At 37.8% G+C, this 26,585-nt stretch overlaps 2 protein-coding genes across 2 annotated transcripts; one reads left to right on the forward strand and one right to left on the reverse strand.

The window, feature by feature from the left end:
• The first annotated feature begins 1,445 nt into the window (after positions 1 to 1,445).
• pals1b (protein associated with LIN7 1, MAGUK p55 family member b) lies at positions 1,446 to 22,500 on the forward strand. Its single transcript, XM_028039932.1, has 14 exons — positions 1,446 to 1,675; positions 6,550 to 7,019; positions 8,098 to 8,306; positions 11,552 to 11,629; positions 13,058 to 13,177; positions 13,350 to 13,511; positions 13,946 to 14,023; positions 14,114 to 14,297; positions 18,121 to 18,189; positions 18,265 to 18,336; positions 18,893 to 19,054; positions 19,608 to 19,810; positions 19,934 to 20,044; positions 20,180 to 22,500. Exons 2-14 carry the CDS (start codon positions 6,692 to 6,694, stop codon positions 20,354 to 20,356), a joined length of 1,953 nt encoding a protein of 650 aa, XP_027895733.1. The 5' UTR covers positions 1,446 to 1,675; positions 6,550 to 6,691; the 3' UTR covers positions 20,357 to 22,500.
• atp6v1d (ATPase H+ transporting V1 subunit D) lies at positions 22,090 to 26,533 on the reverse strand. Its single transcript, XM_028039935.1, has 9 exons — positions 26,306 to 26,533; positions 24,272 to 24,389; positions 24,105 to 24,184; positions 23,961 to 24,028; positions 23,838 to 23,882; positions 23,654 to 23,757; positions 23,465 to 23,531; positions 23,299 to 23,377; positions 22,090 to 22,746 (listed from the first exon to the last, which is right to left on the reverse strand). The coding sequence occupies exons 1-9, from the start codon at positions 26,344 to 26,346 to the stop codon at positions 22,602 to 22,604; spliced, it is 747 nt and encodes a 248-aa protein (XP_027895736.1). The 5' UTR covers positions 26,347 to 26,533; the 3' UTR covers positions 22,090 to 22,601.
• Positions 26,534 to 26,585: the final 52 nt, after the last annotated feature.

Consider the following 26,585-nt stretch of genomic DNA (forward strand, 5'->3'; position numbering starts at 1 on the left):
GACCATAAGGAATGGAGCTGTGGAAATTAATACTAGGGACCATCTTAGACCTTCCAACAGCAAAGCACCCACAAAAGTAGTTCATAATTGTTTAGTTAAAAGAAAGTTATGCATCGTTTTAAGTCAATAGTTGGTGGACTGTCCCTTTTAATTCTATAAAATTCTATTTTTAATGCCATTTTGTAAAATATTGTCTATTAAAGGAAGCCTAGCCAATTGCATTGAGCTTTCTATGTGATAGAATTCTCACTGTAGATAAGATTGTCAGTTCAGTGTTGTTTATGGTTGGTGTCCTGCTGGAAGGTGAACCTCTCCTCCAATTTAAAGTCTTCATCAGCTGTTCTCTCAGAACTGTACTGTATTTTCTGGATACATTCTCCCATCTACTCAGACCAAGCTCTTTGTTCCTAGTAGGGTCTCCACATTTTGCTATTGTTTTGATTACTGCAGTGCAGTCTTAGCTTTCATCTACAGGTAATGTTAGCCAGAAAGTTTTATTTTTTTCTCAGATAATGAGAGCACCTTTCCAATGTGTTTTGCTGTGTTTTCCACAAGCCTGATACCAAACGTAAGAGGTTCTGTGAATATTTTTGCAAGTCATTTTCTTAAACATTGACTAAATTACATTTTTGTCATCTTTTTTGTGCTGTATAGCAGCATAATTGAGCTGCACTGAAATCAATAGCTACAAACCACATGGACCTTTTCAGGAAAGAAAGTATTTAAGAATCAAAAACTGGCAAGAATGAGTCTCACAAGGAAAAGAGGTTGAAAGCAGAGCTGTCAGAAAAGATTAGTCTAACAACAAAATGCAACTGGGGAAAAAGGCAGCTCTGGTCTTCTTCTGTTTTCTTTTTTTTTTCTCCAAGAAGTGGCCTAAGATTAGATTATTTCACCTCACCTCTTCCTTGCAAGATGAAATGACAGCACATCTTATTAGGTGGAGATTGTTAATGTCATGACAAGAAAGCAGACATTTGACTATGATGATGAATAAAAATGGGGTAAATGTAAGAGGATCAATAAGATGATGACAGTCAGAAATGAAGAGTAATTCTTTTACACTACCAAATGAACCAAGTCTTTATGTATTATAGGAAACCATGTGTGTCTAATATTCTTGAATATACTGAGCAATTGAGATAAAAAAAGATAAATGAAGTGATGTGACTAGTTAAAGCAGGCCTGTGAATATATGCATGCATATATTCACTTTTAATAAAAACTATGTGCCATGCTATGTATATATTCAGCAGTGTTTGCTTTATCTAACCATTTGCAATATAACTACCATATTATTTATTTTTGTTTATGTTTAATTTTCTTCTCATATTTTTCAAAAGCGAAATTTTATGGTCTGGCGTATTTGTCATTTAAATTGTAATCTCAATTTTTTTTTTAACAAAGCGGGGTTATTACGTGGTTGACCTGTAGGAGGCGCTGTGGTGCTATGGTGTTGCCAAGGAAACGACTCACAACAACCGGCGCAGCTCCACCAACGGCAGCAGCAGCCACAAATGTCCTGTCTGTGCTCGTAGCTGTTGGACGCGTCCCGTTCAGACTGAGTTAGGAAGTTGAGGAAGTTTTTCAGTTTGTTTCTGCATGAACAAAGCTGGACAATTAAACAACGACTGTGTCTTACTACAAGCTCAAGAAGCTCGCTGGTATTCAGGAGGTGAGTAACCCAACCTTAACCATCTTTACGGGACAATTGCCGTCCTGTCGAGCAGAGTTAGCGGGACAATGCTAGGTCTCCTCCGCTATGCTAGGTCCCACGTTGGCGCAGAAAAGTAAAAAATAAATCTAAACATACGTTTAGAATAACAGCTTGTTCTCAGCGTCTTTCAGTGAGTGTTTTTATATGCTTCCCAAAAAATAACTTTACCTCAGGTCGTGTTTTATAACAATTACTCCCAACAAGCAACTAGTTGTTAAAGCACAGAACAATCTCAGATGAAGCAATATTACAAGAACAGAAAGTTTGTCACAAGAACTCGAAGGGTAAACAAGAGTATAAAAAACAGAAAATTATTGTGATGTCAAAGTTTAGTTTCTTCTCTCATAGTAATGATTGTTTACACAGCCTACCTTTAATATAATTAATAACAATATTATAGATGGTGTCAGTTATCTTTTTATTACTATTATTTTTTTCCATCGATTTTAATTTCTAACGTCTCTCTGCTGGTATGTCATTACGTTTCTTATTTACTTTATTTATTATTTATTTACTTTACTTACTTTATTTATTTGTTAATCTCTTTTTTACTAAGAGATTAACATTATTTAATAAATCAATCAAAACGTGTAACAGTTTTTTACAGAGATTGAAAGCAGACGGAAAGAAAAACTGGAGATGATCAAACTAAGATAAATAGAACAGTAACATAAAACAGATGAGTACACAATTCTGTGTTTTAGGAGGAAAACATTGGAAATTAGTATTCTGAAAAAAACTTTATAAAAAGAGTAAGGGTAACAATTCCAAAATAATCTAAAGTAATCACAAATATGATCAAATTAAGTACTTGTAAATAGCTTGTTTTGGCCTTTTTTTGCTGTTCTTGTGCATGTAAATAAGGTGAATAAAAACAGTGGTTTAAATTAGGAATTTAAATGTTTGTCATTTGATTCTGGTCTCATATAATGAGAGCACCTTTTCCCATGTGTTTTGCTGTGTTTCCCACATGCCTGATGCCAAAGGCATGTGGGAAACGTGCCTTGATATGATATTTTAGTCTCATACAAGACTAAAATGTGTAGTCTTGTATGAGCTCATGCAAACAGATTTTATTGGGGCCTGCCATGCAAAGCAATGGCAGGAACCTATTGCTATTCTCCCAAGAAAGGTTTCTTTATTATTGGGGCCTGCCATGCAAAGCAATGGCAGGAACCTTTGGCAGGAACCTATTACTATTGTCGGAGAGAAGTGTCTCTTTATTCTTTATTTTTCTTCCGTAACCGTTAATGCGGCTCTTACCGCTGCGTGCACACCTACAAATGAGGCATCAAAACGTGCAGAAAATTCACGCCATTGGAGCTATTACTTTTGGTGGGATTTGGGCTTAACGTGGCGACATAATTCGCAAAAAACTACGAAAAAAATCCCATTATAAGTCAATGGGAAAAATCCTAGAAATTCCCTATTTTACCCTATTTTTGAGGATTTTCTGTGTCGTCACAAATTCACCTAGAAATGCCATTCAAATTTCATTTTGTAGATACGTCTGTGATCTCTTCGAAAGTGAAGACGGCTCGTCGATACCAGTTACGGTTTGTCCACAATTTGCCTCTAAGCGACCCAAAGTTTCTCATTTTTCCTAAAATTAGAGTGCGTCTCTCGCTGATTAGAGTGAGAAATCAAGAGACCTTTTTCAGCCCAAAATAATTTTGAAATCACCATCACGCCCACAAATATCGCACGATTGGTATCAAAATCGGTCCTGACATTGATACGCCTGTCTGCTCCGGTAAAATGTTTTCGAAATTTATCTAGACCGTACGGTTTTCTGTCACGGTGCTTCAGAGCAAAGTAATGCGACAGCATTTTCTGAGGCTGTCTGAGGCTTTCTCCAATGTATTTGAATAGAATTTCAGATCTGGGCACAACATTTCTTTCTCTCATCGCTGTAAATGCTCTGAGTGAGGTACAGATATGAATCTCGGGACTATTGCAGAAGACCCATAGGCCTCTCATACGCTCCAAACGCTTTTCGAATATGTATTACGGTTCCCGAACAGGAAGGATTTGTTTCCAATGCTTCTTCTTCAGTAAAACGTGTTGGCTCAAACACACAATTGTGTCTGCAGCATGTATGACTCACAGCTCACACCTGCTGAGACCATTATTTACCATAGCAACGGAACTCAAGAGGCTATTGGCTGGTGATTAGGACTACAAATACGCATCACTGTAGTTCTATCTATAGTGGAACCCTCAGTTGAAACAGATCAGGACTGAACTGGCCTTTAGAACTACTTGCTGCTATGGGCTGTATATAACTGATTTAACTCAGTAACTGTTACACATGGGATTAGTTTGGAACTTTAAAATGAAGCATACTGAAAATTTCAAAATAAAAGCCTTGAATATTTTTACATGACGTAATTGCTCTTTTTGGCTTTATTTGACTTTTTCATCCAAAGCACTGTTACACATGGTATTTAGTTTGGCCCTTTGAAATGAAGCATACTGAAAATTTCAAAATAAAAGCCTTGAGAATTTTTACATGAGATTATTGCTGTTTTCAGCATTATATAACTGATTTTATCCAATGGCTGTTATTCATGGGATTAGGTTGGCCCTTTGAAATGAAGCTTAACAAAAATTTCAAAATAAAAGCCTTGAATATTTTTACATTATGTAATTGCTCTTTTTGGCTTTATTTGACTTTTTCATCCAAAGCACTGTTACACATGGTATTAGTTTGGGCCTTTGAAATGAAGCATACTGAAAATTTCAAATTAAAAGCCTTGACAATTTTACATCAGGTATTTGCTCTTTTGGGCATTATGTGAATTTATTATCCAAAGCACTGATAAACATAGGATTAGTTTGGCGCTTTGAAATGAAGCTTAACAAACATTTCAAAATAAAAGCCTTTAATATTTTTACATCAACTACTTGTGTTTTCAGCATTATATAACTATTTTAACCCAATGACTATTACGCATGGGATTAGTTTGGCCCTTTGAAATGAAGTTTCACAAAAATTCCAAAATAAAATCCTTGACAAATTTTACATCATACTGAATGGTGCACGTCCACCTTACTTAACGTTCTTGTGATTCTCCACATGCTATTGATTACGTTGCAGCGTTCTTTAGCATCGATGCTAATTTCTAGCATGACAACGCCAGGCCCAAACCGACGGGCATGGTTTGGCAGGCCCCGGCTAAATTTCTTCCGAAATTTTCTAGTTTACATTTTTATTAGCTTTTGTTATTTCATTCCATACACTTTGTGATACTAGTTGGCCACTTAACATATGGCATGACAATTTCTTATTGTATTTCACAAACATTTATTATAATTTCTGAAATTCTGCACAGGACGCATTGTTTCTGGCCCAAATTTTTCTTCGCAGTGTGTGTTTTTTGTCTGTGTCACGTGCTACTTTTCTACCTTGGCGGATTTCTCTCTCTCTCGCTTCGCAGCATCCCTCCCAGTCCTTCTGTGGCCACCGAAATCCCAAGCTTAATTAAGCCCACGAGAACAGATGGCCTCCTGGCAGTCTCTGCTGTTTGTCAGCAGTACCTGGCCACACTAACTATTGCTAAATGCCTCTGTAGGGGAGAGATTTAGTAGATGCGGTGACAGACGTACCCGACGTTATTAGCTCTAAAGACTTGGTGTAAAATGAGGCCATTTAATTTTGGGGATGTCAGCAATTTTGGCAAATGAGCTAACCAGTCACAAGATAATTCTGGTTTCTTCTTCTTTGCACAAATTGACCTAACAGACGCCTCACATCAACGTGCCTTAGTCAGACTCTCAAATCCAGATTTGTGTGTAGTATCCCTCAAAATAGGCCCTAATCTATAAAAGTCACAACAGTGGTCAGTCAAGTAGTGATGACTACAATGTGATGGAAAGTTGGGAACAAGCATGGTAAAACAAATGGCTGGATAAGGTTACATAGGAGAGAATTAAATGTGATGGAGGCCAGAAAGCACTGTCTGTTCTTACCTTGATTAGTGGACAGATAAGAGCAAATAGGAGTAAGACTTGATCTTACTTAGTTGTGGGACTTTATTCAAATTTTTAATCAAGGTAATAAGAGGGTCTGTAATGTAACCCCTACAGGGCCAAAAGGAGCACCATTTTGTTTATTGCTGTTGTGGATGTTGCTTGTGTGCCACAGGCATACTATAAACACATAAATGCAAAGATTTGGCTCAAGACTTTTGCAGGTATATAAAAATGTGACTAATTGCATTTAAAAAATGATTTACTCGTTAAAATTGAATCAAAATTAACAACTGCCCTTTTTAGGACATCAACAGCACTCTAGACAACATTATATTTTTTATATATATTTCCTTTATTTAACCAGGTAAACCCCGTTGAGATCTAGAGCTCATTTTCAAGAGGGACCTGGGCAAAAAAATTTGCAATACATAGCAACCTGGTTACAAGATAAAAACAATAATACATACATTGAATCCTCTTCAAACACAGCCGATATCTGCCCAACCATTTCTGTTTTTAAAAGTCTTCAATCTGATCGATCCTTGCATTAGGCCCGCCTCGCTTTTTAAATATGCTTCCATCAAACCTTTTCTTAAAAAGCTTGGACTCCTCTCAGCCAAATAAAGAAAATATAGAAAAATTTGTGCCTTACCGTCTGAGCTTCAACATAAAACATTTAATGAATACCAATCTGATTTTCTCTTGCCCTCATGCTTAAGTTGGAGAGAGAAAGTTGTAGCAGCCTTTTATAAATAAACCTTAGTTACTTACTTAGTAATGTATTCTTGAAGTTTCAGTCTGAATATGTTGTGTAAACTGTGTTAAAGCAAAAATCTTTTTCTGTGTTTGTATACCAGGATATCACAGGAACAGAACAAAAGGACAATATTCCACAATGGGGGTCTTGTGACTCTTAAGTTCAGCAGCAGTTCCTCATAAAGCTCCAGCAGACCTCAGGAAAGGCTGGGGTGGTTTGAACTGTACCCTGGTGCAACAGGGATGATTGCATCCCGTACAAATGGTTATGTGCAAGAAGCCTCCGCTCTGGCCGTGAGCCACAGGGAGCGGGCTGTGGACTGTCCGGGGCAGGAAGGTAGCCTCAACAAATCTCCACACTGCAGCTCCCACATGGAGAGGATCCAGCATTACCAGGAGGAGCTGAGGAAGCGGAAGGAGGAGGATGGCAAGGGGAGGCATGACATCGATCCCAACGCTTCGCTGAGGCTCAAGAAGCTGTCACAGAACCCAAAGATCGGCATTGACAATCCCACCTTTGAGGGGAAGGAAAAGGCTACCAATAAAGTGACGTGCCTAGATCCTGTGTTGGGTGAGTACCGTAAGTTAGAGCAGCAGGGATTGTTGAGATGTTTTCAAGAGGATTGTAGAAGTTAAATGGAGGAAGGAAGGGTTGAAAGGAAAAGAGACACGCAGGTCAGGGAAGAAAAGAGGCTTTACAAAAAATCTGGGAATACAAAAGGAGTCAAAACAATAACCAGTGAAAAGGCAGAGCAGAGGCGGGGGAGGGGGTCTGTGTTTTATTGGCTATCTGAGATTCCCACTCTTTTTTTAAACCACATTGTTCTAGGACAATAAAGGATGGAGGAGTCATATATTTAGGAATAACCTTTTAGAGTGAGCCACTCCAATGATTTTTTTTCATGAATATCTCTTTCTTTGGTCTAATATGACGATAATTTGATGAGAAGCAGCTTAGATTCTCACTGAATAATCAAGTCATTTAACAGCTAAACTTGGTTTTTTCAATCTAACAAATAAAAAAAGTTTAGAAAGAATCTGGTGTAAATTCTTAAATTTATTTTAAAAACTTGAAGAATATTCAACATATATTCAACTGTGTAAAGCAGTGGTGCCCAAAGTCAGTCCTCGAGGGCCGGCTTCCTGCATGATGTCACACATGTTTTAGTTCTCTCCCTGGTGGTAATAACAACCTTTTCAGCATGTCAATGTGTTTCTTAGGGCTTCTAATGAGCTATCATTTGATCCAGGTGTGTTAAACCAGGGAGAGAACTAAAACATGCAGGATGCCGGACCTCGAAGACAGACAGTGTAAAGTCTTTTAAGCTTCTGAACTGGAAATACTGATATAACCATCTAACTTTCTAGAAAACCCCTTTCTTTGGAGATACACAGATCAGGGTTTGTTTTTTTTTACTGATTTACGGGCTTTTCCTAACATGCTGCTCAAAATTGTGAAAAATCTCAGGTTTTGTAAATAACAGTTTTAGAATCAAAGTCAACTAGCCCCCCGATAAAATTAAACTGGTTGTCACTCTATTATTTTACTTGTAGAAAATATTTTATAGATACCTTGTTATTTCTGATTTTTGTTATTATTCTGTTTCTCCAAACATCATCTGGTTCCTTTCTCTGTACCTGTTTGTCAGAACTGGATGAACTACTACAGGTTCTGAAGTGGGTCCAGCACAGTTTGAGTGACTCTCAGAGCCAGCAGGATGTGGAAGTGATAATGCAACTCCTTGCTAAGGAGGAATTCAGGAATGCCTACACAATCTACAGCGTTCTGTCCCAGCAGACAAGCAGGATCAGTCCCACCTCACCTCTGACAGTACAAGCACAGGATCTCTGCCAGGAGGTATTCAACTATCCATGTTGCAGATTTATTTAGGCTTTGCAATTCAATGTAACTGGGTCCAAAATATTGAATCCAGAACTTTTTGTAGATTATAAAAAGTTCTGGGTCTCAGCTGATGAAACAATTTTGCATCTGGTCTGGTACCTGTTAGTTTGACTTTGAAGCTTTTTTGTTAGTGTGTCTACTGGCAAAAAAGTGACGCAAAAGAAGGAAAATAGGCAGAAAATTGGAGCCACATGGCAAGAATGAAGATATGTTTCACTGTGATTGCTGTCAGTTGCTGTTTTCTTTTCGGATTCCATCATTAGCACAGAAAATGACAATGAAGTGAGCCATGCTGTATGGGAGTTGTTCAAAAATAACCACAGCACAGTTATTGTTGAAAAACAGAAATTATGATGTGAATTGTTAGGAGTAACACAGCAGATCCATTATATGCTCCAGCTACGTATGGCTATTTTAACACACCAGGCAAATGCCAAACAAATCCGATTTTTTTTGTTTTGCCCATATGCTTAATCTGACTTTTTATGACAATTTGAACTTCCCAATTAATATGTTTTTCACCTCGAAAAAATCCGATGTGATACTAAAACGGATACGTGTCTGATTGTTTTCAAAGAGTCGGCAGTCTGAACGGTCATATCAAGTTTTATTTGACTTTTACGTCACTGACATGAGACATGTAAGTATCATAATTTTGTACCAGGAGAAGCCAGATCGGACATAAATAATTCCATAATTATGGAATTATGAATGACGTCTATTCCACTGAAGCACGTCATATTACATATTGCACCACTCCCGATTCTAACATCACATCCAAACAAATTTCTCTACAGAACGTTGCTGTCAACGCTTTACAAAATGGCACCGCTTTCTTTCTATCTATTAATTTTGTTCGTCTTGTTATGATTGTGTGACAATCCCGTTGGCTGCCATTGCTGAATAAAATTTAAAAGTGATCCATAGACGGCAGTATCCATTATTACTTTTGTAAACAGTACGCTGCCATGTGATGTCAGAATTCTTCTGCACATGTGGTATGTTTGGGGACTTTCACACAGAAGTGTGATTATGATTACATCATTCAGTAGTATGAGGAACCACGCAAAAAAAAAAAATCAATTTCAGCAAAAAGATCAGATTTTTTTACTTTCAATCGCTGTTTTTTACAGGTTCTTTTTTTAATGTAAGACTTCTGTAGAAAAATCTGAATTAAAATAAAACTGGACTTATGTTTACATTTTAAAAATAGGCTAAAAATCTGAATTAAAATAAAAGTGAAATTTTGTTTACATTTTAAAAATAGGCTAAAAATCTGTAAGTCTGGAGGAAAAGTCTGGTATTTCGACATGAAAAATATGAATGACCAGCCAGCTTGTTGCAGTTTATTTCCAGTTTCCAGCTAGACTTGCAGTAATTTTGACTCATTTTGACTTTCAGCCAGAGCAGTCAGCAGTGGTACATGACTGTTAGCTCAGTCATCACAGGACTGATTTCAAAATAAACAGCCTGCACACACATGCAGAGACTAAGCATGAACTCACACATCAGACACAGAGTGTTTTAGCTGCAGTGAAACTAAACTAACTGCCTGCGTTCTGTGGTACTCACACTGACCATTATGTAAACTAATCTCCCAGCAGCCCTCTGTGTTGGCTGAGCAATGGAGCACAACGCAGGATGAGGGCCAGGATCTGCGCAGCCAGAAAAAGAAACTCCAGCAGCTTACAGCAGGCTTGGCTGAGGTGCAGCTCTGCTGCTGGGGGAGGGGGAAGTGCGTCACCTTGTTAGTGAGAGCTTTGATTAGTGTAATGGATGAACTAAGCTCTGAACAGGAGATGAAGAGGCCGAAGGGCAGAGTAAGAAAAGACCAATTTGCCTGACAACACAAGAACCGTATGATCTAAAATAGAAACACACAGCATAGTGGACAAATAAAAGAACATCCCAGATCCACTGGACAGACTTTTAAAGCTAAAAATGGTAAATAATATAATTCAGAAGGGATTGTAACATTAACATTTGCAGCATTGTTCATGAACACACATGAACAACAAGAATTGATACATCTTTTTTGTTTTGTTTTTTTTTGTTTATTCAAGAGAAAGATCCAGCTTTGGTGCAGCTGGAATGTGGAAATCCTACTGTGAACTATTAGAGTGTAGCCAAGTGAATAATCTGTGACTGCACATGTTCTTACAAAGCAGTGAGACAGACCTGTTTCCCACAAACGTTACCGGCACATGGCTAAAATGGCCAGGAATGGATGTTTTTATTTTTTATTTTTAATATTTATCAGTAGAGTCAAGAATGTTAGGCAGGACCAATCAAATTAAACAAATGATGTGAGATCAATAGTTGGTGAAAAAAAATCATATTTAGGCGGTGTGTATGGAAGACTTCTCCTGCCAAAATTTGCAATAAGTAACAGTTGATAAAATAATTAATGTGTCAGATATTGTATCCAAATAAAATAATTTCCCCAACTTTGGTTGTACATTGAGGCATTAATTAGTATTTGTTTATCATACTCAACAGTATTAATTTTACATTACTACTTTTACTATCCATTTTATTGCTAAATAAAAGGACAAAGGAGAAAACAGGAGGGGAGAAAATGCAAAGATTAAATATTAAAGAGAATAAATCAATTTCTGCTAAAAAAAAAAAAAAAAGCCATACACAGTGTATGAAAAACTCAGAAAAAAAAAAGATAAAATAAAAATGAAACTAATAAATAAAATTAAACATTGGACATGAAATGGAAGACTAAATAGTAGGGATAATGTAAAAATAAATATAAAATTAAGTCACACTGAATAATCAAACACGCTGGAAAAGTTATTCTTTTCTGTATTAAATGTTTGTCACGTTAACTACTTTAACAAGCCATATTTTAATTTTAATTTTATATTTATTATGATCATTATTGTCGGCAAACTATGTTTTCCCACCTCTGCTTTCAGATCTTCTTACATTTCAAAAATGTAATGATTTCAATCTCATTAAATACAGAGATTTTAGAGCTGTATGTAATTATATTTTTACATTTAAACCATCTTAGACTTAAATCTGAACGAAACAAAAGAAAAATGTTTAGAACTTCCTTTTTTCATTTTTTGGTAAGACCTAAGTAATACATGGAATCAGTTTAAAATAGTAGTTTATTATTTTCTGTGATCTGCATGTTTACACGTCTCAGTGGCAGATTTATCTGACTGTACTGTGTCTTTGCTCAGGTCCAAAAGATCCTCCAGACAAGTCAACAAAAGGAAGGTTTGGAGCTCAGCGCGCTGCTCACCAATCCCCATCTCCAGGTCAGAGATCAGCAACCCTTTCTTGACATATAATATGATTAAAAGGCAACATAAGTGTGTCTGCAGAGCCTCTTAGGCCAGCTCATTTATTTAGTTAATATTATAATAATTAAACTGCTGGAAATATAATTAATGTTATACATGGCTGTCTCCAAAAGGGTAATTGTTTCTCCTGCACCTTCCACTGGGAAGGCAAAGGTCAGGGTTTAGCAAATTAACATCTTGATGCCTGAAAGGCAGCTGTGAAGTTTTAAATGTTCTCCTCTCCTTTCTTGTTCTTGACAAGGAGAGTGATGAGGTAATATTACTTATCATCGTTTGGATGAAATTCATTCATGTGCTCCAGAACATTTAAACATACAGAATAATTATTTTGTATATTTGTATTACTTGACTACTATAGGCGCAGTTGGCAGCACTGTTGCCTTGCAGCAAGTAGGTCCTGGGTTCGATTCCCGGCCCGGGGTCTTTCTGCACGGAGTTTGTATGTTCTCCCTGGGTTCTCTCCGGGTACTCCAGCTTCCTCCCACAGTCCAAAATTCTTCCTAGGTGTGAGTGTGTGTGTGTGTGTGCATGGTTGTTTGTCCTATGTCTGTTTCTGTGTTGCCCTGCGACAGACTGGCAACCTGTTCAGGGTGTACCTGGACATTCCAGACAGCTAACATTCCCGTCTGGAATGTTAGCTGGAGATAGGCACCAGCACCCCTCCGGACCCCACAAGGGACAACGGTGTTAGAAAATGGATGATTTGATTGTAGTTGGTTTTAGAAAAGGCAAGTTCTGCATAAGATGTTTTGTTAAACATCTTTTACTACTTTTACTACTACTAAATGGTGAGCTCTGGTGAGGTGTGAAACCCTCTCATTGTGTTGAAATTAGAACACATTATGTCAATTTCTTCAGGAAGCAGAAAATTTTATGAACAACGTCACATCTAAAATAGTTTAGGCATCTAGTGAAGGATGGAGGTTCTGGCTAGACCACTTCTCTTCTTTCCTTTGGTTTCTAAATCTGAAGCACCTTGTTTTTAAGCATATGAAATCACCAGTGTTCATTGATGTGTGATGTTGCCTTTTGACTCCTAAGTGCTGCGGGTAATTAAGACGAATTGTGCGTACGCCTAAACTGCATCTGCTCTCTCTGTGTCCCTCTGCTGCAAGACAAAGAAACTGCGTAATTTTCTGTGATGTATATTAATTGTGGTGCATAAAAAAGTGTGTCACATTAAATAACCTAAAACCGCAATCTCTGTCCTGATCTTGGCTTGGAAAGCTCTGCATAAAAAGGATGGCAAGGGTTGAGGTAGAATTGAATCACTCCTTTAAACTTCCTGCAGCTTGTGTGATGACTGCTTTTAAAGCTAGCTTATGACTTTTCTTGTATTTTAAAGGGAACCTTTCATTGTCTCTCTGTGTGTTCATATGGCAGGCACTGATGCAAGCTCATGACAGCGTAGCGGTGCAGGAAATTGCAGAGGAAAGCGTGACCCAGTACCTCGGAGAGACAGTTAAATTAGTGCGGCTGCAGAAGGCCAGAGACACTCCACTGGTGAGATATGATGTGTTTGAGTTCCTGTTACTGTCTGACTTTTGATCTTTTATTTCCTTATTGCCCTGTACTGTATCTGTCAAACGTTTACTGTGCGTCCATTCTGTTTAGAATGGAGTAATCATTTAGTGTCCTCTAACAGCACTTATGTGATTGGATGTGTTGCTATCAGGGTGCAACAGTGCGTAATGACATGGACAATGTGGTGGTGAGTCGTGTAGTGAAAGGCGGCGCAGCAGAACGGAGCGGACTCCTCAGTGAGGGAGACGAGATCCTGGAGATCAACGGTATTCCTATTCGTGGAAAACACATCAACGAAGTGCACGACTTACTGGTAACCATTACTGTCAGAATGATGTCAAGTAACAAGCACTTTTCACTTACTTCAATCCATGGTATCATTAAAAGCACTCACAAGTCAAGGCAAGTTTATTCATTTATCACATGTCAGCAACAAGATGACTAAAGATAAACGAATGGATGAGGTTTTCTAGATCTTTCTAAGACATTAGTCTTTTAATTCTGGAAATGTTCTTCACGTGATAGAGGATCGACTTTGTAATTGTCTTTATGTGTCCTTGAACGTTCAAGTCTTGAGTCCATCACTATACCCAGATCATTCACACATTACAATTCCATTTCTTAACCCACCTAAAAATATACAACCACTAACCTCTCTATCGCATCAACATGACAAATGTGAAAGGTTTTTGGGGTGTGAGTACTATAAAGTTGTGCTTTACTCAATCATTTTTATGCTTTCAACAGCAAGAAATGCAGGGAACTCTGACCTTCCTCCTCATCCCGAGCTCTCACAATAAACCTGCTCCCCACAGACAAACTGTGGTAAGTCTATTAAGATGAGAGAGTGTGCGTGAGAACTGTCGCTAGCATGCAAACAAACACTAAACTTGTTGTTGTAAACCATCTCCTCAGATGCATGTGCGCGCTTACTTTGACTACGATCCCTCTGATGACCCCTTCATGCCGTGTCGGGAGCTGGGTCTGTCCTTCCAGAAAGGAGATATACTCCATGTCATTAGCCAGGATGACCCCAACTGGTGGCAGGCCTACAGGGATGGAGACGAGGACAACCAGCCTCTGGCTGGCCTCATTCCTGGTAATCTCTCTGTGGCATTCTTTATAAAAATAAAAATAAAAAACATGTTTTTTTTCCAGTTAACAAGGTCGTATTCATTGTTTAGTATTTCAGTAACAACAAATTTAGTTTAGTTTAGTTTAGTTTATTTCAGACAAACCTTTCACCGACAGTGTAAACGACACAAAGTACAGAATATATTTCTTTTAAAAAAGAAACAAACAAAAAAAAAACAACAAAAACAATAAAAAAACACATCACATCGGTGATTATGAGTCTGAAAAGGAGTATGCTGAAGTATAACTTATGTGGTCATACCCCTTTTCCAGCTGTAATTTATCACAGTATTTTCAATGTCCGATATCCTTTCTGACAAAGGAAATAATAAGTATAATAAGATTTCCTCAGCTAGATGAAAATAGTGCATACACACACATACACATCTGTACACATGCATATATATATATTTACATATACAAACATATATATGTACATACACCCATATACACACCCATCTGCTTATAGACAAAATACACTGTTATTTTCATACCTTTATATATTTACCCACACCTGCGCCGACATGCCACCTACTTGATGACATCCTACCTAAAGTTTTGGTTCCCAACCAGTGTTATCCCCCTTGTTCTTCCTTATAACTTTGAATAATAGCTGCCTTGAGACCTTTCTTAAAATGTCTCATACTTGGACTTTGCTTCAGCTCTTTAGAGAGTTTATTCCAGATCCTCACACCAACCCCCGAAATGCACAATGTTTTCATTGTTGTACGAGCCTTCAAGGTTCTGAAGTTAAGGTTTTCTCTATAGTCATATCCCCCCACTCTATCGGAAAATAACTGTTGAATCTTTTCTGGCAATATTTTATTTCTGACTTTAAACATAATCTGTGCAGTTTGAGACTCTACTAAATCAGTGAATTTCAATAAATAAGAATCTATAAATAGATTGTGGGTATGACAGTAAAAATCAACCTTATGAACTAAGCGAATGGCTCTTTTTTGTAATGTACATAATGGTTGTAGTAACGTTCTGTAAGTGTTGCCCCAAATTTCCACACAGTAACTTAGGTAAGGTAAAATAAGTGAGCAGTACAGAATGTATAGGGCAGAGGAGTTTAAATATTTTCTAGCATTAGCAAGGACTGCAATACTTCTTACCAATTTAGATTGGACATATCTTATATGAGGTTTCCAACAGATCTTGTTTTGAATCAGTACTCCCAAAAACCTAATTTCAGTCACTCTCTCCACAATCATATTATCAATTTGTATTATTAAATCACTCTTCTCTTTACACTTACCGAACAACATAAACTTTGTTTTATCTAAATTTAGTGACAATTTGTTAATATTAAACCACTCCTTCAGTTTACATAAGTCTCGATTCATTTCAAACAACATCTTTCTTAAATCTTCACCCGTGCCAAAGATGGTTGAGTCATCAGCAAATAATACAAAGTTAAATCTCTTAGATACCTTACATATGTCATTTATATACAAAATAAACAATTTTGGCCCCAACACCGAGCCCTGAGGGACACCACAAACAATATCCAAGCAAATTTAAATTCTCATGATAAAAAGACACACATAATTAGTTTACAAGCAACTTTTCAGCAAGATATAGGAGTTTGTTTTTATTGAATAATTCCATAATTGTGGTGAAAAAGTATTAGTTTCACTGGCACTTTATTTCACTTATAGCAAGATATTTTTCCCAAGTTATAAGTGCTATAATCTGCCAGTAGAACTAGAACTTTATGAATACTGAGAAATTATTTACTTAAAACAAGCAAAGTTACTTATAAGTTTAGTCTTCCTTCAAGTGTGCTAAGATATTTGTACTAGAAACTAGACCAAAAATACTTGGTATAAAAAAAAAGGTTTAATTGTTTTTTGCAATGGAGAGTGCTTGAAAATCATGACAACCATCTGGCAGTGTGAGTGCTGCTTTGACATTGATCCTCCAACCAGATGATGAAACGGTTGTATGGAATTATGACAAGTTAGCTTGACACTAGTGCCAAAGTAAAAAGAGGAATAACATCACATCTAACTCTCGCGCAGTAAACTAGGGTACCGAGAAAAGCTCTTTTGGATGCTAATAAGCTATACATTTCTGCATGTTTTCATATTTATCCTCCAGCTCGTGTAAATATGCTAATAAAGCACAGAGGGAAAAACAGAGATCATTCAAGAGAGGGCATTTAGCAGAGAGAAATACATGAAACATGATTAGCTTTTATTAGATCAGTGTCGCACAGGTGGCTTGCTGTGAACCTAATAGGATAGCGGAGATCTCTCTGTCTGTAGGCGTGTAAAGACAAGATGTTAACTTAGGGCACCTTTAGCAGCACAGGATAATGTGTTCAGTGAAAAACTGGTCTTTGCCTTCTTGTCAGGGAACCATGTTGGTTAGAATGTCGCTGTTTGTAAAGTACTAGTACAAATTACTGGAGTAAACTTGCCTTTTAAAAGTTGTGTTTAAGTTGGCGGTTTCTAAAGTACCACATCTTACTTGAAATAAAATAAACATGATATCTGCAAATGCATTCTAATAGCTCAATACCTGAGCTGCAAATGACATATTATTTTAGTGTATTGATTATTCACTCCTCCTTCTCTCACTTGAAATTCAGTCACAAATGAGTTTGAAGAGACAAATGGTTAACCTGGCTCTGCTTTACTGGAAAGATTTGTCTACCATCTGTTGCATCCAGCAGATTAAAACAAACACCCAGGAATTCATTGTAATTACACTCTGACCTAGAGACTGTTGGGGGTCTAAGTAAACAAAGCTTAGTGCTAAAAATGGAAAGTTAGCCATCTTTTGTTTTCGTTTCTTTACTTGGACGTTTAGAAAGTACAAATCCGAGCCTTCTAAACAACTTTTAATGTTAGCTTGTTCACTTTCAGTGCAATGTTTTCCAAAGTTATTTATACCTCTTCACTTTTTCACATTTTTTCACATTACAGCCACAAACTTTCATTGGGATTTTATGTAGTAGATTAGAATAAATTTTGTGTGTAATTGTGAAGGGAAAGAGAAATATTCATTGTTCAAAATATAAAACATGCCACTGCTGGTTGCTACACCTAACAATTATTTTAGTATTCAATTATTATATTGATTAATCAGTTGGGTTTTTTTAATTGGTTGCAAATTTCTGAAGATTTTTTATTTAACCATGTAAGCCTTTTTATGTAATATTAGAAATGTGTTAAAACAAATAATTCAATTGCTTTTTAAAATAAGCAAATAAAAATTTTAATGCCTAAAATGCAATAATATAACATTCCTTTAGTGAATTTGAACCAGGTGAAGCAAAAACTATGCCACTTGAGGAGCATTGGGTAGAACATTCAAAAACACTATGACTATAGTAAACATAGTGGTGTCAGCATCATGATGTAAGGTTGTTTATCTTCAGCAGAAACGTGGAAGCTGGCCCCAGTTGATGGGAAGATGGGCAATCCTATTACAAACTCTGTTAGAGAGTGCAATAAGCTTGGGACAGGGCAACAGTTCACATTCAACAACCCTAGATGGGTTAGAATGGACCAGTCAAAGTTTACAGATTTACAGACCTGAATCTTAACTGGGAATCTTTTTTAGGACTTGATTAATGCTCAATGTATGTCCAGTGTGAGGTTCTTTTTTTTTTTTAGCAAAAGCTTCACTTTCCAGACAGTTAAAGCTGGAAGAGATATGTTTTTAATTATTGGTAACAAAAATAATAATAATAATAATATATATATATATATGAATACTTTTCCAAATTCACTGGATATTTAATTTCTGTGGATTTCTTTCTTGTCTTACTTCAGGTAAAAGTTTCCAGCAACAGAGAGAGAGTTTAAAGAAAACGACACCAGACAAAAGTCGAGAGCAGCAAGGTAACAACTGCAAACTTAAACATTTCCAGCAATCTAACAATGTGAAATGAAAATGTGTATTTATATCCGAATTAGGGAAGATTTGGTGTTCAAAGAAAAGCAAGAAACTGAGAAGAAGGAACACATCAACCTTGAACAGAAACACTGGTAAGACTTTATTTCTTTTAGCGGTTTGAGGTGTGAACTTGTTTTGGACCGAGCGCTGTCTGCACACTTAGCTCCCTATCAGTCCTCATTAAGCACGTATAAAAGAAGGTTTCAGCGCTGGCCAGCAGCCAAACATCCACCGCTGTTAGCATTACGCCCACACATAAGCTGAAGTTGACACACCTCGTCTTTCTTACAGCAGCTTGTCCAGACTTGTCGTGTCACAAGTCAGATTAGACTTGCCTTCACAGACCGGATCAGCGGGAGCTTAAATGGCTTTGAGGGACGTGCAGTTTTAGGGTTCACACATACAGCAGAGACACCTTTAAAACAAGGAAACACACACCTGAAGTTGCTCATCTTTAAATAGAACACTTTCATTGAACAACAATATTGTAAACAATGTGATCTTTTTTACCTTTACTCTCTGTTTTTCCCGCCATCGGCAAGATTTCAAGGTTGAAAGTAGTTGCAGAGCAGGGGGTTAAAAGCACAAGGTGCATGTTGGGTCAGTGTTACTTCTGACCCAACATGCCTTCCTGAACTGTCTCCTCAGACTACGATGATGTCCTGACCTACGAGGAAATGTCCCTGTACCACCAGCCCGCTAATCGGAAACGCCCCGTAGCTCTGGTCGGCCCAGCCAACAGCGGCCACGACGAGCTGCGGCGGAGACTTTTATCCATCGAGCCGGATAAGTTTGCCGTTGCTGTTCCACGTAAGTCCACACTCAGACAGACAGTTTTTTCTGATTTCAGAGGATAAACACAACACACAAGCAATAAAAAAAACAAAAACAAGATTTACTATCGAAGCTTATTGTGTTCCTATAAAGTTTGGAAGCATCTGGAATATATGGGATTAGATTTCAGTATTTTCCAGGTCTGGATAAGTATGAAAAAAGAAAATATTCCCTTTTTGGTTTTTGTTTCCTCTCATCCTCCTTGCTTCTTTCCTTCCTTCACTCTTTCTTTCTTTATTCCCTTCTTAGTTCTTTTCTTCCTTCTAACTTTATATCTCTCCTTAGATCTGTTCTTATGTCCTCATTTCCTTATTTCATCTCCTTCTTTATGTCCTTCCTTTCTCTTTTTTCTCCTGTATCTTTTCTTCCTTCCAGTTGTTTGTTTTTTCATGTTTCATACTGAAAGCCTACCAATAGTATCAACTATAAATTGCCTTTAAGACTTTAGGACAGAGATCTGAAAAGCTGAACCTGGAAAAGTCTGGAACCAGTTTTAATTTTAACAGATCTCTCACTTTTTAACTCTTAGACACAACCAGAAGCCCAAGGATACATGAGCGAAATGGACGCGAGTACCACTTTGTCAGTCGCTCGTCCTTCGAGGCTGACTTGGCTGCAGGGAAGTTCATTGAGTCAGGGGAGTATGAGAAGAACCTGTACGGCACCAGCACTGACTCTGTCCGACACGTCGTCAACTCTGGACGCATCTGTTTGCTCTGCCTTCATACAAGGGTGAAAATGTGTTTCTAATGTAGCAATCACTGTTGAGTGTTACAATAGCTTCATATATTTCAAATTTGTGTATTTTAGTAAGATCTAATTTAATATTCTCTGCCCTTCATTTTTCCCTCCCAGTCTTTGCAAGTACTGAGGTCGTCCAACCTCAAGCCATATGTCGTCTTCATTGCTCCTCCTTCTCAAGAACGACTACGCACCCTGCTGGCCACAGAGGGGAAAACACTAAAAGTAAGCTGACCTTCACACACTTCTGCCTGGTTGCCTCTGGAGTCCATTATCAGAGCAGAAAAAGTGAAAATCTCATGCACACTTTCAACATTCACACCAGTTGTTTGAAGTGTCACTTCTGACATCTTTTCCCAGCCGGAGGAGCTAAAGGAGGTCACTGAAAAAGCCCGCGAGATGGAGCTGAATTACAGCCACTTCTTCGACGCGACCGTCGTTAACTTTGATCCAGACCAGGCGTTCCAGGAGTTTCGGAGATTAGTAGATAAACTGGACACTGAGCCGCAGTGGGTGCCGTCGTCTTGGCTCTGCTAGAGGTGGCCGTGTCCAGACACGAAGAATCTCAGTGAACGAGAAGGTAAAGAGGAGACGGACAGTATTACAGTGACACTGAATTTTCACTTGCACATTTTTATTTTTCCTTTTTTGGAGCTTAATTGCTACAGAATGCTGCAGAGACAGACACTGTTGTATTTGATTGTCTTTTGTAGATTGTTTTCTTCTATTTTTGTGATGGCTGTTCAAGGTCTTAGTTTTATGCAAAATCTTTTATTTTCCAGATAGACTCATTTCTATGCTATTTCTTTGACTTATTTATAATTGTAAATATATATTCTTTAGACAGAGAGGTGAAATATTTTATTGTTACGCCAGAAATTGCGCATTTGACACATTTTTAAAGGCATTCTGGTGAAACATGGAGCCAAAACATCATCAGGCAAAGAACCGAGTAGAAATAGATTCATTGGATTTAGTGTGAAGTCTCCCATCTGCTGTTGATGTCTCAGTGTCAGTATTGTCTCATATGCCTTACAAAGGTACTTATACTTATCAAACTTTTTACCATTTTGTCACATTTCACGTTAAATGTCAAATAACTTCCTTGGATTTCTTGAGACAGATAAACACGAATTAGAAAATAACCATGAAGTAGATGAAAAGGGTTATTTATCATTTGCCAAAAAAAAAAAATCAAATCAATAGGAGATTCTCTGTGAATATGAATTTTAAAGTCTTGCCGCAGATTCTGAAATGTATTTAGGTCTGCATACGTTAAATTAAAGTAAGGCTGCAACAAACAATTGTTTTAGTAATTGATTATTCTATCAATTATGCTGACGATTAATCTAATAACAAAATTGGCATATTCTGCAGATTTTTCATGTAACCACTTAAACCTTTTTATACAATATTAGAAATTTTATTGCAAAAAAAAAAAAAAAAAACTAAGAATTTTAAAATAAGAAAATAAACATTTTATTGCCTAAAATACAGTATTCCTTCATGAGAATGTGAACCGGGCGAAACTAAGCCTATGCCATTCAAAGAGTTCTGGGTAAAACATATTTATAGACAATGATGTTTTTATCTTAATTGCAAAATCTATATTTCTTTTATATAATTTTGGCTTAATTACTGCTCTGAATAAGTTGTTTTTTCCCCTAGCTAATAGCATTTAAGTCTGTACATTCCAGTTAACAATTAATCAATTACTGAATTAGTTGACAATTATTTCAATAAAGGATTTATCACAATTATTCCCATTAATGGATTCACTCCCACATCATAATGCTGCCACAATCACGGTTACCATAACAACAGTGTTTTCTACCAGACGCAGAATTTCCTCTGTAGCGCAGAAACGTCTGTTTTGGTCTGATCTGACCAGAGAAAAGTCTTCTGGCAAATTTAAAACAAGAGTTCCTTTTATGATACATAAAATCTAAATGAAACACATTGATGTGTGTGGTAACGTGACAAAATATAAAGTTTAATTAGTATAAATGCATTTGCACGGCACCATATACTTTAGTAGTGCCCAACTACATTATCTGTGTAATGCTGCGTAATATTGTTGAGATGGTCTTCATCAGTATTGTACAATTGTGACTTATTATTGAATCTTTAAAAATTTGGGTAATTCTTAAGCACAACTTTTCAAAAGTGTTAATAAATTAAGATTTGAAAAGATATTTTGTTGTATTTTTATTCTACTAAGCGATTTGTTTTTTTTCCTTTTTTGTTCATGTTGACGCAGAACTCAGATGGACTGTTTAGAACATCTTTAATTATATGAAGTGCCTGGCTTTGTTGACTCACGCACATTTTACAGTGTTACAATACAGAGAATCTGTGTGATGATAAACACCCTGATATGAGGTCAGGAGCTCAACAGACTCCGACACTCTGAAGTCTTCAACCACCTCAAGACTTACGGCATGCAGCGGTTCAAAACATATCTACAGCTGATCCAGTCACAAGGATTGCTTCTTGCCTCATGTAAACATACTTAATATTTTCTTCGGCTGTTAGACCCTCTGGTGGATAAGGATTTTTTATTTTTTTGGAGAGGGGGAAGGGGGCAACACTTGGGCTCCTGTACAGAGACACACATGGAAGCGTCTCATATTTTCCAACACAAAAACAGCAGAACATATAATCAGAGACGTGAACACACACAAAAAAAACTTTCATCACTTGTCTGAGAAGACATAAACACGGCCAGAGAGGCACAGAATAAATAGCATGATGATGAGTGTCGGACTGCAGTGGGGGGGCTTCACTCGAACAGCAGGTCTTCGTCCGTCTCCTCCGTCAGCATGTTGGAGGGCTCGGCGATGGGTCCGAGGGCGGCCAGCCGGGCGGCGATCTCCAGCTCCGTCCTTTCCCTCAGCTGCTTCTTCTTCTCTTGGATTTTCTTCAGCCTGTCGGGTAAGAAGAGTCAGGTGCAGGTTGGTAGTAAGCTGGGGCATAAATCTGATAGAAAAGGGAAATATCTGGCAACACAACCACCACAACCTTTAATGTACTTATGAGATAGACTAACAAAGGCGTGTATAACTGAACTGAAAGAAAGGGATACATGGTTTTCAAAATAAAATGAAATATTTGGCAAGAACAAGGGGCAAAAAAATTTAGTAGACTTGCCCCATAAAACTGGCAGCTATGAAATGTAGAAAGGTGGTTTTAAAAAGTATGAATCCAACTCCACACAATACTTCTCAGATTTTTATTTTTAATGCTTTTGGAAACCATGTATCGTTTTTCTTCCACTTAACAATTATCCACTACTTTGTGTTATTTTATTATATAAAATCCCAATAAAACATGTTCATGTTTGTGGTTCTAACATAATATTTGAAGATTTCAAGAGACATGTACAGTTTGCGTGTCTCAGGTCTGACCAAACTGATTTTCCACTTTTGCAATGCTTTAATTAATATTTAAAAACATGTTAGACTATGACATGGTTTCACCTGTAGAACTCCTCTCTTTCTCGCTCATCCAGCTCTGTGATGATGTAAGTGAGAGTGCGGTCAATCCTCGGAATAATCACTGCAGAGTGGAAATAAAATCACACAAGCAATAAATAATCTGATATTCTTCTGAAGTCCCTGATGCGGCCATTGGGTTTGAGCTTACCATGCTCGATAGCATTCACACGGCGGTTGGTGATCTTTATGGCTTCATCCAGAGTGACAAAAGATGTCTGCAAACACAAATATGAACATGTGTCTTTGTTTTCTTAAAATGCAGCTGGAATTTAACGATATTGCAGAAATGGAAGAAACCCAGGCAATATGATTCTATATTCGCAACAGCGCCCTCTACCTGTAAGGATGCTAACTCCACCAGCAGCTCCACCGCTCTGGCGTAGTTCCTCTTCAGCCTGGACAGCTGCTCTCCACCCCTGGCCAGACCGGTGAGTTCATAACCTGACAGAGACACGCAGGAAGGAACAGTGTCCAAAAGCTGATCGTGACAAACCCGAACTGACAAACTGGACTCCACTTACTGTCTCCGCCTTCTTGGTAGTGTTCAAAAACAGGAAGGGTGACACCTGGGAGAATAAAATCAGAACGGATGAGTGTGTCCCAGCTCACAGCGACGATTTAAATGAAACACTTCTGAAGCTAACCTGCCACGTTGTCCTTTTTGGCTCGGACCTTCACCTGGGCTTTGTTGACATTCTGGATGACGGTTGTGCTGCGAACAGGTGACACTTTCTCAACACATCTGCTCCGAACTGAGCACAACCGTGAAATCTCGTAGCACTCCTTACCTGAAGTCTCCAGCTGTAAATTTGGCCTCAGCCAAGGAGAAGGCCGCCTCTCTCATCACTTCTCCCATCTTGGTTTTGGTCTAAAGGAAGCGACAAAAAGAATTTTAGGAACTGGAGGCTCTTTACCCGAAAGAAGCAAAGATACTGGAATCTGAGACACGACTGACTTCAATAATTTTACGGAGGATCTGACGGAAGCGCATGGAGAGGGCGTCGGATTTCTTCTTGAGCAGGCTGCGGCCGGTCTGCGCTCCTTTCAGCCGGGCCTTCATTATGGTCTGAGCCCTGCACACACAACGACAACACACACCTATAATGATGGACTGGCTGATAAATTGCTGATTTTAGCCACTGCAGCTGCTGAAGATGAATAGTTTCTTTGTCAAATTTATACCAGACTGATGCCATGTTGAACGTAGCTCAATCATTTCCTATTTTTAGTAATTTCATAATTTTTCCCACAGATTTTGAACAAAAATTTGATGGAAAACTAGGATGAGAACAGAAAATTTAGTTTGGATTTTAATTAGCTTTTCCGGTCTCAGCCTTATGGATGTTCTGTACTTGTGTGCTGTCTAAATAAAGTGTATTTTAGTGTGAATCCATACAACTTGGAACATAGTTTCCAGAAAGTCTTCTGAGATGTTAATATTGTCGAAGCTTTGTATACCCCTTCAGCCTGTCGCAATATTTATGCTACGATAAATGAAAATGAGCTTGATCATTTCTAAAGATTAATATTTTTTTAAGGGCAATTTTGTTTAGAGTTGTGACAGTATCAATTTTTGGGCATTTACATTTTGGCCAGCGTACGAACAAAGTTGCGCATTAGAAGACGAAAAAGAAAAAGAGCCCGACGCCTCGGCTTTGGCGCAAAAGCAGCCACACGGGATGCTGGGTGGTGGTGAAGGTGCGACGATGATGAGCTTCCTGGAGCGCAGACCACGCCCCACGGCCCCCGAACCTGCAGGTCAGCATTGGCAGTCTCGGTGGCGTTTGGACCAGATCAGAGCAATAATCAATTTCATTTATGGTTGTGGTTATAAGTTTTTTTTCCACTGCTTTATTTATGTGTTTTATTTTGGATATTTAAAATGTCTTCCAGTTCCAGTAAGTGTTCTTTGCAAAATCCAAGTTTATTGGTCTTTGAGAGGAAAAATGTGCATAATTCTGCCTTTATCAATATATTACTTGAAAATTGTCTCAAAAATAACAATACTATTGTTTATTGCAATGATTAATTCATCATCCAGCAAAATTTGCTAACATGACAGTCCTTGTAGCTCTTCTTGAAACACACCTAAACATTTAAATTATTACATATATTTGCCTTCCTTTTTGAGGGAGGGTAAGATAAAAAGTCTAAATATGAACAGAGATTAGAGGTCCATATCTACAGACAACATTAAACATGGACTTCTACGTGTCTTAGAAGCAAGTCTGACGATTATCCATCCAAGAATTGAGATACATCTTCCAATAGTTTTAAGACTTGCTCTTTTTTTCTTGAAATCTTATTTGGAGAGAACACCAACACTCCCATGCCGAATCAAATGTGCCAATTTAATATTTCCATTTACCCCCAGTATTACAATATCTTCCTAAAGTATTTGTGTCTTAAACCTTTTGACATTTTGTCGTATCACAGTAACAACCTTCATTGTATTTTATGCATAGTGGTGGAGTGAAAGGAAAAGGTGGGTCTCACTTTTTTTCTCTTTTTTACACATAGAAATCCTAAGTGTCATACTCATATTTATTTATCTATTTATATAAGATAACTGTGGAGTAGGTGCAGAACTCCACAGCTCAGGACCAGAGTCAGGGTGAAATGAAAATATGGAAGAAAAAGACAGTTATGTGCTGATCTGTGTTCATCTTTCACATAAAATACATTGACGTTTGAAGCTGCAGGGTGACACTGTAGTCCAGACGGAAATCTCAGATGGACACTTCACACTTAGACGCTTTGTTAGAAACATCACATGACCACAGAAGGACTCTTCCTCTTTCAAACAGCTATCTGAATCGTATATAAACTATGACTGCATTTGAGTCACCGTGCAAAACAAAATGTCCTCCCGTTTTAGGAGAAACGTGCAGATAATCACCAATCTCGGTTGAGCAGAAGCAAAACAAAAACAAAGAATGAAATTATTTAGTTTACGTTATAATGACTAGCTACGAAACGGGTAGCTTACATTCTGGAGGGGAATATGTCGATCCTTTCCTTTCCAGACATCTTCTCGTCTTTTAGTCGACTACGGCTGTCTTCTGTTTACTTCCTCGGTTTGAACTCGATCCTGTCGAAATACGTTTAGTATCTATTTACAATTCTACTAGTAAATTATGATAAAAACGCGTTCATGTAGGATTAAGTGCACAGATGAAAGCTAATGGTCGTGATCTTGTCCGTCCGTGATGATCAGCTGGCCCCTGGTCATGTGACTACACCACAACTCTCTCTGCACATGCGCGCGT

This window comes from Xiphophorus couchianus, chromosome 15, assembly GCF_001444195.1.
Source record: "Xiphophorus couchianus chromosome 15, X_couchianus-1.0, whole genome shotgun sequence".
Classification (NCBI taxonomy): domain Eukaryota; kingdom Metazoa; phylum Chordata; class Actinopteri; order Cyprinodontiformes; family Poeciliidae; genus Xiphophorus; species Xiphophorus couchianus.